The 13789-nt window shown below is 43.6% G+C and overlaps 1 protein-coding gene across 1 annotated transcript in view; it reads right to left on the minus strand.

The window, feature by feature from the left end:
- The window catches only part of NAB2 (NGFI-A binding protein 2), a 28268-nt gene that overhangs the window by 5101 nt on the left and 9378 nt on the right, over nt 1–13789 (minus strand). Inside the window, exons 3-6 of the mRNA XM_089482418.1 lie at nt 13188–13321; nt 11415–11466; nt 10743–10866; nt 4305–4505 (exon numbers count right to left, since the gene is read on the minus strand). Coding sequence (XP_089338544.1) covers nt 4305–4505; nt 10743–10866; nt 11415–11466; nt 13188–13321 — 511 coding nt within the window. The remainder of the gene's footprint in view (nt 1–4304; nt 4506–10742; nt 10867–11414; nt 11467–13187; nt 13322–13789) is intronic.

A 13789-nucleotide genomic window follows, 5' to 3' on the forward strand; every position in this document is an offset into this window, starting at 1 on the left:
CAACAGAGGCGGCGCAGAAGCAGTCAGGCCTGGGCGAGGCTCTTTTCTGCTCTTCCTTCCACTTGCCTAGTCTCAAGACCATTGAACTCTGTCCCCAGTTTTTGTCATTACTTAAAAAGTCACAATAGATCGATTGCAGACTATTTAGGGGACTACGAGACACTGGTTAGATGGAGGGTCTTGAGGTCAATCAAGATATATATCCATCATTGTATGTTTCAGGGGAGGGATTAGATGTCTTCAACGGAGCAGCAATTCAAGTTGTGCAGGGCAATGGAAGATATGGCATTAGCAGGGCAAAAGGTCATTACAGAAGAAGACGTGATAGATGTCTGATATCTATTCCGCCTTCCATTCGCCCTGCTACCCCAAAAGATCTGGAAAGCATGCCTAACCATTCGCCAAACCTTTCCCTGCTCTTATGTAATGCCAGGTCAGTGAAGAATAAGTCCCGTATCATCTATGACTTACTGATAGATCACAATGCTGACCTGGCATGTATCACAGAGACCTGGCTAGGAGCAGATAGCTCTGTAACCTGGGCTCAGGCCCTTCCGGCCAGGTACTCTGTCAATGAGCAGATAAGGGGAAGCGGGAAGGGGGGAGGCGTAGCCATAATCCATAAAAACAATCTCACTTTAACCAGGATACCTATCCGTGCATTAAACCACATTGAATGCATTTACCTTCGCTTGAAGACCAGGGAGAGTTTGGGGATTCTGTTGGTCTATCGCCCACCCCGTAACGTAACAGACTCCCTAACTGAGCTGACACAACTAGTCTCAGAGCTGATGTTGGAATTGCCTAGGCTGTTAGTCCTGGGCGACCTCAACATCCCTCTCAAGGGTGATTTGACTAATCTTACTGGTGCGGCTCGGGAATTCATGGGTTTCATGACAAACATGGGCCTCTCCCAGATAGTCTCTGAGCCCACGCATTCTGCAGGTCATACTCTTGATGTGGTCTTCTGTACCGAACAGGCATATCGATGGGCAGAAATAACTAGTATCTCTAGTATCATGGACGGATCATTTCCTGGTTAAGGTTGGTCTGGAGACTACTATTCCTCCCTCTAGGGGTGGAGGACCAATTAAAATGGTCCGCCCTCGAAGGCTGATGGAACCCATTAGGTTCCAAGAAGCCCTAGGGGGTTCTATGGTTGGCAGTGCCAGTGACTCTGTTGAAGTTCTGGTTAATTTATGGAATAACAACATCACCAGAGCTATAGACATGATCACTCCCAAGCGTCCTTTCCAACCCAGTAAAAACCGTAACCCTTGGTACACTGAAGAGCTTAAACAAATGAAGCGGGTTGGACAACGACTAGAGAAGCGTTGGCTGAAATCTCAACTCATATCTGATAAGATACTTCATAGGACTTTTCTTAGGTCCTATCAAATGGCGATAGATGCAGCCAAAAAATCTTTCTACTCTGCATCTATCGCATCTGTGAAATCTCGTCCAGCTGAGCTGTTCAGGGTGGTAAGGAGTTTAACACAACTGCCTCCCACCCAGAACCCTCTATTAGAGTCAACCATAGCTTACTGTAATGCTTTTAATGATTATTTCACAGATAAAATCTCTCGGATAAGAGCTGATTTAGATGCCAACTTTAAGTCAGAAGCAATGAGAGAGGCATCCAACGCCTCCGCCATTACTGTTAGACTGGATCAATTTGAGTCGGTAAGTACCGAGGACGTGGACAAGCTCCTTAGTAGTCTGAAAAAAACGACTTGCCCTCTTGACCCTTGCCCATCCTGGCTGGCTGTCCAGGGGGGGTGATATAGTCAAGCTGATGCTGAAAAATATAATCAATGCATCCTTCAGGGAGGGTACCCTGCCTTCTTGTCTTAAGGAGGCAGTGGTCAGACCACTCTTAAAAAAGCCCTCCCTGGACCCTCTGGATAGAAATAACTATAGGCCAGTCTCATTGTTGCCATTCTTGAGCAAGGTGATTGAGAGGGCGGTCGCCAATCAACTACAGGCAGTCTTGGATGAAGCTGATTATCTGGACCCATTTCAAACCGGATTCAGGGCAGGATACGGAGTTGAGACGGCCTTGGTCGCCTTAGTTGATGATCTCCGTCTAGGCATCGACAGGGGAAGTGTGACCCTGCTGGTGCTCTTAGACCTCTCAGCGGCCTTTGATACCATCGACCATGGTATCCTTCTAGAACGCCTGAGAGAGTTAGGTATCGGAGGCACTGTTCTACAGTGGTTCCGGTCCTACCTCTCAGGCAGATTCCAGATGGTGGTGCTAGGAGACAGTTGCTCTTTTAAAAGAGAGATAAAATTTGGTGTACCCCAGGGCGCAATATTGTCTCCTATGCTGTTTAACATTTACATGAAGCCGCTGGGAAAAATCATCCGGAGACATGGGGCAGGATGTTATCAGTACGCTGATGACACCCAAATATATTTCTCTATGTCTCAAACTGATGCAGTGTCTATGGATAGCATCTCTCCTCTGAATGCCTGTCTTGGGGCGGTAATGGACTGGATGAGGGAAAACCGACTCAAGCTGAATCCTGGTAAGACGGAGGTACTTGTTATAGGAAACCCAAGCCCAGGTATGGAATTATGTCAGCCAGTTCTTGATGGGGTCACACTTCCCCTGAAAGACTCTGTCCGCAGCTTGGGGGTGCTCCTTGACTCGTCGCTTCACCTGACAGCTCAGGTGGATGCTACTGTCAGGAGCACTTGTTATCAGCTTCGGCTGATACGCCAGCCGTGCCCCTTCCTGGAGCAGGGAGACCTTGAAACAGTTGTACATGCGCTGGTCACCTCTCGATTGGACTTCTGTAATGCGCTGTATATGGGGCTACCCTTGTGCCAAGTTCAGAAACTTCAACTTGTACAAAATATGGCAGCCAGGTTAATTACAGGTACTCGTCGTACCGATCACATAACACCGGTTTTGAAATCCCTTCACTGGCTGCCAATTAGTTTCCAGGCAAGGTACAAGGTGTTGGTGATTACCTTCAAAGCCCTACATGGCTTGGGTCCAGAATACTTAAGAGATCGCCTACTTCCATACTGTCCGCCCCGCACTCTAAGGTCCTCAGGGAATAATCTACTTCAGCCAATAAAATCTAAGCTAACTTCAGTCACCCAGAGGGCCTTTTCCATCGCAGCTCCGAAGCTATGGAATGACCTGCCGAAGGAGATCCGTGACATTTCTACTCTTACAGCCTTTAAGAAGGCTCTTAAAACGGATCTCTTCCGGCAGGCCTTCCCTACCTAGTTCTACTCCCCATTTACTGTGACTTATGTCACTCTGTCCACCAATTCTTCTCTTAAATTTAATGAGAAGAATTAAATTAAAATTAATTAAAATAAAATCCTTGCCTCAAGAAGAAGAGCCCTCCCTCCATGACATCATCATCAGACCTGGGAGGAAATTAAAAAGAGAGGCCCAACTTCCATCAGGCCTAACTGTGAATGTACTCACTTCGCTCTCTTTAATTTTATTGTATTTTATTTATTTATTGTATTTTATTTTATTATCTTTATTTTTACTGTTGTAACCCGCCTGGATTCCTTGTGATTGGGCAGGCTATAAATAAATTATTATTATTATTATTATTATTATTATTATTATTATTATTATTATTATTATTATTAAACATATAGTGCTTCCAACAGTTTTATAGGATGGCCCTTCTTGAACCATATGCAATTGCCTCCTTGCTTTTCCCTACCATCTCAGTTTCCTCAGCAACAATTAATCACAAATCCTTAGAGAAGAGAATTGATGACCCTGGCACCTACCCATGTTTTGTGCAAATCAGCCAACCTTTTGAGGGGGAAAAGATCCTTTTAAACAGAGAGCAACCCTCCCACATCCACTTCAGGTTCTCCTTCATGCACAGGTGTGGTCCTTGAAGAGACAAATCTGTATTTTTCTTCTTTCCTCAACAGTGATGAAGTGCTGATGGGACTTGAGCTCCTCAGCTGTTCTTTATACAGCAGGGATGGGAGCATCTGAATCCATCAGATGTTTAGGCCTACAGTTCCCACAGTCCCCTGTCATTGGCCATGGTGGGCAAAGATGAATGTTGGCCACAATAGCTGGAGGTCCAAAGGTTCCCCACCCTGCAGGGAACAGTTTGACATTGATGACTTTCTTAGTTCTAAATCCCTATCTTTTCAGTCCCCACTCCCATATCAGTTTATCCATGTTGTATGGATAAAATACAATATGGATAAAATAATATAGGAGAAGCAGGCTTTTTCGAGTTATCCCAGACTTGTGCTGGCGCTCAAACTCAGATGAATATCAAGAAAGGGAAGCAGTCACTTACCTGGCACCTGGGGTTTTCCTGGCAGGCACGGGCTGAGCCGTCCTACCCGCTCATGCGATACCAGCCGAGCCAACCGTAGTCCTTCATCCATCAGAGTCTGCTGCAGGATATGACGACTCCACAGGCCATGAGGTGGGAGGCTGAGCAGCGCATCAGGTGCAGTGTTGGGAGGCGGCGTAAGCCGGGGACAGGAACCCGTGGCTGTGCAGAAAAAGAATCAAGGGGGAGATGGTTCCCCTTACTTAGGATAAAAGCGACTGAGTCAGCAGCAAATTCCTCCTCAAACAACCCAGTCTCCTCCAGACTTTTAAATGACGGCCTCATTCCCACTACTTTTTAAATTGGATCATGAATCAGTCTGAACCAGTTCAAACGACCCTGGTTCCCACTTAATTGGAGTCACTGAAGCGATTCTGAGAGGGGGAGCATGCGCTAGACCCATTTAACCTGCATCTTTTTGATGCTGATTTTTTCTACTTCTTTTTCGATAAATCTGTGCAAGTGTGAACCACATGCAGATTGGAATCGATTCAAATTTCCCCTTCGGCTGGCTAGAACAGAATAATTTTGAATCAATTCATTTGTGAATTGATTCAAAGTGGATTATTTTAGAGGGAAAAAATGTTATCGGGGTAAATGTAGTGGGAACCACGCTCTGCTGTCAAATCGATCCATCAATTTGGATCACACACCGATTTATCTGTGAGTGGGAATGGGGCCCACAATTGCTAGACTGGTGGCTAAAATATATTTATACCAGAGCTTGAAAAAATTAGGTTTTTGGACTACAACTCCCAGGATCCCCTAGGGGTCATTCACACATCTTTTTTTTAGCATGACTATACAAATAATCTCACTCATGCATAATGGGTTTGTTGTTCACACCATGGAACCAAATCTATGTGCATCTCTGTGAGTTTGCTTGTTCATATGTGTCAGCACTTGAATAAAGATGGAGTCGATGATGCAAATGTATTTTAAGCACTTTCAAGACATACAGTTTTATCTCGGCTTATCCCAGGTCTATTCACATCGGTTATTCACACAGCCAAGAATCAGAATCTTTTAGGAAAACTTGGGGGGGGGGGGCAGAATGGGACATTGATTATCCCAGGTTAAGAGGGTTTTTGGCAGCCCTCCTCCAAAATTTAATTAGATGCATTCAAAATGCATGTGAACAAAGAGTCAACCCAGATTCTATGTGGATTCTTTTCACAGTCTGAATAACCCACTAGTCAGCATAGCAACTCTTCCCAGATTAGCTTTTGTTGAGGGGGAAATAAGGGAGGAAAAACACTACTTTTTCCATCTGGTCAGATACAGAAATCAGTGTGACAACAAAACTTGCATATGACTCAACTCATTTGAATCACCATAGAAACAACAACTGATTAAAATACTTGACTTAAACAAGCTTTCCCAGTGGAACAACACATATTCTCTGATTGTGCAGACTAACTAGTTACTCTAGCCACCAGAATATGCTAATGGACATCTTAACAAAGCATTTATGCTATCTCAGGAGGCATAGTTTGTATTGGCTAATATTTCATATTTAGTTAACAGTATACTGCTTACTTAATCTATAACTGCCTGATATGAAGCTGCTTGCTGTGCTGCCTACTATTTGGCATTATTACTCCCTGTTTCACTTCCCTTCCTTCTGCCATGTTGCTTAAAATTCTCCAGCCTTCTCTAGCCACTACACATGAAACACAAAGTTGCTATCACTGTCTAAAACAACAGTGGGGAACATATAACCCTCTAGATTTTATTGGACTATGGGGTGCATACAAGCCACTGTATTCCCTATTACCATGTATGGATGTGAGAGCTGGACAGTTGAGAAAGAAGATAGGAAGGAAATCCATACATTTGAGAAGTGATGTTTGAGAAGAGTGCTGAGGATCCCATGGACAGCCAAAAGGACAAACAAATGGATCCTAGAGCAGATCAAGCCAGAAACCTCCCTGGAGCCAAGATGACCAAACTGAGACTGTCGTACTCGGACACATCATGAGAATGAAGGACTCATTGGAAAAGACAATGATGCTGGGAAAGGTGGAGGGAAGTAGGAAGAGAGGAAGGCTACATGCCAGATGGATGGACTCTATTAAGGAAGTCACAGGTATAGGTTTGCAGGAACTAAGAAGAGCAGTGGAGGACAGGGGGTCTTAGAGATGGCTCTTCCATAGGGTCGCCATGAGTCAAAATCAACTCAAGGGCAGTTAACAACAATAAACAGGGTGCATCTGCATTGTAGAAATAATGCAATTTGGCAGCACTTTAAGTGCTGTAGCTCCAGTCTATGGAATCCTGGGATCTGTAGTTTTACAAGGTATTTAGCTTTCTCTGCAAAAGAGTTCTGGTGTCTCACAAAAATACAAACCCCAGGATTCTGTAGGATATAACCATGGCAGTTAGAGTGGTACCAAACTGGATTATTATATTTTAATAATAATTTTAATAATAATATTTTAAAGATTATAATATTTTAATTACAATTATTTTAATAGTATTTTTAAAATTTTCTATATCTGTTCTATGTTTACATAGATGTACATTTTATTCTATGTTTTGATTGAATATACTCCACTCCCTTGTACTGGTCTATGACCATAATAAAGGTCCGGTACATACCGGTGGGAAGTGGTGTGGCGGCAGCGATACTAGGGGTCAGGAGTGTGCAGTAACCACACACCCCTGAGCCCTAGTATGGGCAGATAGCGGCATCATCACACCCTCCTGTCCATACGGGGCACCATGATGACACCGATGCCACACAGCATCCAGACATCATTTCCAGAAAGTGACATCATGGCGGCGCCGTTTCTCCTTTACGCAGCCACAAAAAAGAAGCCGCTTAGATTCATTTATTCAAACTGCATTATTTCTACAGTGTAGATGCAACCTGTAAGCCCCCTCACCACTCACTCTTGGCTATGATCTAGGCCTGGTGGGAGTTGCAGTCCCAGAACATCTGGAAGACCATATATTTTCCCCATCCCTGCATTAAGCCATATATATCAGGTGGGAGTGATAGCTGGTAGCTTTCCTTCTACAACAGCAATTGCTGAAAGAGAGTAGAGAAAAAAGCAGCCACTTCACCCATGCACAATTCAAGGCTCAGCGGTAAATCAAATGCACTTCCAAATATAATTGGAAAAACCTCTGTGTGGGTGTGTCTGAGCTGCCTTTCAGTTCTGTTTATCACAAAAGCTTGCAGCCAATTCCCCAGCAAACGGGTCCCAATCAAGGATGCCGCCTCCTCTAGCTGGTAACTCAAAATGACTGTATGAGGTCCCAGTCAAGGGACCTTCTTCATGTTGAGACTTGAGGAATCTTCACCACACTCTTTGTCAAAAATGCAGAGTGAATTGCACCAATGCTAAGTAAGAGGTGGCAATTGAAAAGTGTAAAGCCAAGTAAAACAGAAATAGCCAAAACTAATTAATAGTATTTAACAGTGCAATCCTAGATGTGTCTGTGTGGAAATAAGTCCCACAGAGTAGAATCTGGTTCACTCTCTGAGTATAGGACTATACCTTTAATGTGGACAGGAAAGGTGCAGCCTTACAGATGTTATTGGACTACAATTCCAATGGTGCTCACTATTATGTAGTCTAGGCCTGATGGGAGTGGAAGTCCAAATAACATCCAGAGGATTAAATTTTACTCATGCTTTATGCACACAAATAATTTGTATTGTTGTTGTGCCTTCAAATCATTTCTGGCTTATGGCAACCCTAACGTGAATCTATCAATGTTTTGTTGCCCCCAAACATCAGTTCATTCTCTGTTCTAACTGGCAGCAGATCTCCAGAATCTCATGCAGCCCTCCTTCTGTGTGTATGTATGTACATACTTTCAAGTCTCCTGTCGACTTATGGTGACCTCATGAATATTTCATAGGTTTTCTTAGGCAAGGACTATTCAGAGGTGGTTTTGCCAGTTCCTCTCTCTGAAATATAGCCACAGTACATGGTATTCATTGGTGGTCTCTCATCCAAGTACTAACAATGGGTGACCTTGCTTAGCTTCCAAGATCAGGTGGGATCTGGCATCTTCAGAATATTTAGGCCTTCAACCTTCTTCTTGCTGTGTGCCTTCAAGTCATTTCTGACTTACACAACTCTAAGGTGAACCTATCATGGCAGAATTTGTTCAGAGGGGGGATGCTCTTGCTTTCCTTTGAGGCTGAGGTAATGTGACTTGCCCAAGGTCACCCAGTGGGCTTCCATGGCTGAGCAGGGATTCGAACCTTGGTCTCCAGTGTTCTAATTCAATGCCAAAACCACTGCACTATGGGGTTGTACAGACAGCCATGAAGGGGCGGTTTCTAGCTGCCCCTTTACAGCCAGGTCAGGGCCGCAGCCCCAATCTGGCCTTTGCAGGATGCATAAAGGAGCTGCAAAAAGTGACTTTTTGAGCCCTGCAAAGGGTGAGTTAGCCATGGCTTTATGGCACTTCTTCAGCGCTGCATCGTGTGGACGAGGAGAGCTGTGATGCCACACGCCATGTGGAGTGGCACTGAGTGTCACGCCGCCCCCAAGATGGCCTTTAAGGCTGGTCTTCACAGGGCCAAAGCTGGCTCTCAGACCTCCTTCTATTAACAATTATTCTTACGCACAATTGTGTAAGACGGGTGGAACCAGGGACTAATTTTCTGCTCTTCAAACACTTTGAGGCCTGCATAGATTGTCAAAAATGCTCCTCAAAAGAAAGAAACCAGAACTGGACAGAAGTTCTGGTTTTGAAAAACAGGTGTTTTAAATGGTAAATAGTATGGGGGGAGGGGGACGGACTGCTACTTGTTGCAGATGTGAATCCCTACTCCTGCAAACTTCCACATGAGCCAATTCACTCGTGGGGAGGGACTAACAGAAAGCTCGCTCTGGGACGTCTGGAGTGGCGAACTGTGACAGAAAAAGCCTTAAGTGTGATACTTGAACCAACCCTGTTTGAATGGAACCTGGGACCTTATGTGTGAGAGACATGCACTATACTACCAACTATATATATTAAATTTCTTGCCATATTTTGAGAAAACTACTTAACATATTGATATTACATAGTATACATTTCAGAAAGCTTTTAAGAAGGTCGATCATGGAACAGGAAGAGAATAACCAGTGTGTCCCGACAAATAACACAGACATTCAAACTACTTTTAAAACCAATTTAACTATTGTTCATTATTCGAACATAGCACTGGAAAGCCTTTTATCTCTCCATGTTTTTGTTTTGGCTTAAAATTTCCATCAACCTTAGGCAGCACAATCAGTCTTGAAGGGATGATGGGAGCTGCAGTTCATCATCTCAAGGGCTATGTGTTCCCCATCCCTGTTCTAATAAAGCCTTCAAGGATACCAGTTCATAAAGTATTGAAAATTCTTGGCTAGAAATTCATAGTCCACCTCAAACTTCATTTCTGGGTGGTGTGATAAAGGCAGAACTTGAACAAGTTACTAACTCTCATAAAATGTAGCCTGTTCTGGGAACTGTAGTCCAGAAAAGTAACTTTGCCAAACCCTGGGAAGACACTGTCAGTTCAAGTAATGCCAACAGGTCTGTAGACTTTGATACAGGTTTAGTCTCCCCCTTCCAAAATGCTTGGGACCAGAAGTGTTCTGGGTTTCAGATTTTTTTGGATTTTGGAATATTTGCATATACATAAGGAGATATTTTGAAGATGGGGCCCAAGTCTAAACATGAAATGTATTTATGATTTCTATACAACTTATACACATTTGTTGTCGTGTGTCTTCAAGTCATTTCTGGATTACAGTGACCCTAAGGCAAATCTATCACGGGGTTCTCTTGGCATGTTTCTTCAGAGCGGGGTTATCATTGCCATCATGAGGCTGAGAGAATGTGTGACTTGCCCAGGATCATAACCTGAAGGTAATTTTATACATAATATTTAAAATAATTCTGTGCATGAAATAGTTTGTGTACACTGAACTGTCAGAAAGCAATGGTGTCAAGAAAGCAAAGGTGTCAGCCTACCATGTGAACGATTTGGGAGGATTTTGGATTTTTGAATTCCAGATAGGGGAGATTAAACCTGTACATTTTTTTAAAAGCCCAACATGTCTATAATGTGTAGAAAAGGTGTACACCAGAGAGAGATGAAACAGGAGTATCACAATGTAGAAAAAGAGTGAGTGTACTGAATTATTCACAATGAAATCCAGATCAGATAGAACTCGGTGCATGCAGGTGAGAGAGTACATTCCCAAAATATGTACAAGTCAAAACAAGTCCCAAGTCTGCAAAAAACAAGCAAACAGGTGGCGTATCAGTGGTGTTCTGAGGAAAACGGAATGTGTGGAAGCCTGTGAGATGCAAATCCCTCTTCTACCCTGTTCTAACTTGGCAGATGGATTCACTGCCTTCTGCAGCTGGGTGGTTTAGATCAGAGTCCGGTCGACTCACCTTGTGGGTGTCCGTCTAAGCTTTCTCCTGATAAGCTGGCTGTATCTTCTTCTACACTGGATCGGTAATGAGCAAGGAAGGGTTCACAGACCAAGGGAAGATCCGGACGACTGTGCTCTACAACCTGCCAGGAGGATGAACAGGAACATGAGGGAGAAGCTGGCTACCAACTTCATCTCTCTGTGCTATAAGTGAACACTATTTCCAGTACTGGAGAAAGTGCCTTTTGGATCACAACCTCTCCCCTCCCAGCCAGCCTGATCCTGTATATTCCCACATCTCTGAGCAGAAATGGGATTGTGGGACATGGAGAGAACACTCCAGGGGCTAATAAATTTAGAAGAAAAGATTTTTGTCAGTGGGACATGATGCAGAGATAATGAGAGTTGAAATCCAGCATACTGAGAAGGTGGAAGATGAAGAAGGCTGCAATGAGGGCTGCAATGCAATACTCTCATGCAGAAGTGCTTATGGAGCTTCAAGCATTGACAGGAAAAATAGCAGCACCAGAAGAAATGTTTGCCGGAGTACAGCAAGACATGGCAGGGACCAGAATGAAGCATATGGCAGAACCTGACAAAGGTGGCAACCTCTGAGAGCTGTAGCCAGTTTTGCCAAGTTCTGCCATATGCAATCATACAGATACATCCACTGCCTGCCTCTGAAACTTACCTCCTGTTTGATACGTTTGGCTTGCCCAGCACTACCCTCCTCTGGATGCAGCCTGCAGAGAAAAAGCACCATGGGGTCAGAGCGTCTGACCGAGTATTTCCTCAGAAAATTACAACTAGATTGGCCACTGAGAAAGCCGAAAGGACAAAACCCAGGATTGATTTAAACATGCTGCCAGGTAGAGAAGAATTATCCATGCAATGTTAACGATGTCGTGCATTTAACTGGACCTTAGCACATAGAAAAATCTGCAGTAAGGGCAGATACTGGCATGGCAATGTTACATGCATAAAAGCCAGGTGACAGTTATAACAGTTGATTTTTGCCCACCTGGTATCACATATACTCAGAACCTGGCTCTCATTCAAACATGGGAAACCATGGTTTCTTACTATGAAAATGTACTGCAGCTAGTCTGAGGGTGTATCTACAATGTAGAAATAATGCAGTTGTTCACCACTTTAACTACCATGGCTCCATCCTACAGAATCCTGGGATTTGTTGTTTGGTGAGGCACCTGCACTCTTTGGTAGAAAGGCTAAAGACTTTGTAAAATGATAAATCCCAGGATTCCAGATTCTAAACGTTGTTTTGATAAACTAATTGTAGTGATAAAAAACTACAGTTACACAGTCCTAGAGAGAACATATTAATGAAATTCATGAATAATCAAATCCGCAAATATCAAATCCGCAAATATGGAGGGATGACTGTACAGAGATAACATGGAACTGTGGTTAGTACAATAATAACAGCCACAGCTTTCAGTCTCTTCTTGGGGTAGGCAAAGTAGGAGGAAAGAGAAATAGGAAGCATATGTAAGTCTGTGGCTTGCATGTAATGTTCCTTTAATGCAGAAGCACGACTTCCTGTTCTATTTCTAAAAGCCCAGTCTATGTGTTTAAAGTAGCAGCCAGGGCCTCAGGCAGAGAAAGTGCCAACATGAGCCATCTTCAGTTGCCAAATGGTAGCAAAGCCCATTTCCTGAATGCTTGATATACTATTTGACTAATCAGAGAACATGAATTTATTATCCATTGAGGAGCTAATCAGTACGACACCTTTAGTTCAACTTCACATATTGCAAAGCTAAATTGACACCAGGGCATCAGTCTTCTACGCTGGGGTCCCAACATGATACCAGATAAAAGTAGATTAAATGTGTCCTGAGCTAGTGTGAAGTGCATTTCTTTTGCAGTCAAGTAACTGCAAGGTGGTCCTCTTCTATCAGAAATGATGGCACAGTGTTCTCAGTTGATGTGGTTTTTTTCAAATAGTACTACCACTTTTCCAAAGAAAAAATTAAATATGGACTGCTCTCCCACCACCACACTAGTCTGGAAAGAACATTTGGACATTGGGTTTTTTAGTGCAACAATGCAAATCATTGCACTCACACATTCCACGGTTGTTATTCACACATTCAAGGCATGCAGAGTTTTATCCCAGGTCTATTCGGGTCAATTATTCACACTGCCGATGATGTGACTCTTTTAAAAAAGCCTGGGGGGAAACCCAATATCGATTATTAAGTGGGTTTTTGGTAGCCTTCCCCCTGAAAAAACTCTTAATTGAGTGCTTTCAGGATGAGTGTGGAGATTCAACCTGGATTCATCCTGGATTATTTCCAACATCTGAATAACCCCATTGATCTTGCGTGCTGAGTAAATTTCCCAGCATGGATGCAAGAGTGTGTTTTTTTAAAAGCTTTTTGGGAGAAATCTCCCAGGAAACGTACCACTAGGAAAAAATTAAAAGTTTTAGTTTTCTCACCTGGATCCCTTAAGAGAAGAGAGATAACTGCTTTCCCGGGCCACCTGACGTGACAGTGAGAAGAGTTCCACTCGACGCAGCAGCAGAGAATTGTCTCGGAGGCAGAACTGGGCTGCTGCCTCATTGATGGTCAGCTGAGGGAAAGAAGAGAATCATAGAATCGGTAGAATTGGAAGAGTCCACAAGGACCATCCAGTCCAACCCCCTGCCATGCAGGAACTCTAATCAAAGCATACCCAACAGATGGCCTTCCAGCCTCTGTTTAAAGACTTCCAAGGAGGGAGACTCCACTACACTCTGAGGAAGTGTGTTCCACAGCTCTTATTGTCAGAAAGTTCCTCCTAATGTTGAGGTGGAATCTCTTTTCCTGTAGCTTGCATCCATTGCTCCTTGTCCTGTTCTCTGGAGCAGCAAAAACGAGCTTGCTCGCTCCTCAATATGTGACTCTGGGGGATAGAGTAACTCTGAGGGAATGGATGTGCCTCACAGCAGCTATACAAGAACAACATGGCAGTGGGGCTACAAAGTTGGGAACAGAAGAAAAGAACTTAAGAAATAAGGATAATTTTATTTTATTGGTTGGTAGTTGCCAGAAAATGCAT

The sequence above is a fragment of the Sceloporus occidentalis genome, unplaced genomic scaffold (genome assembly GCF_023333645.1).
Source record: "Sceloporus occidentalis isolate IW3139 unplaced genomic scaffold, rSceOcc1.0.p SCAF_1, whole genome shotgun sequence".
In the NCBI taxonomy this organism is placed as follows: Eukaryota; Metazoa; Chordata; class Lepidosauria; order Squamata; family Phrynosomatidae; genus Sceloporus; species Sceloporus occidentalis.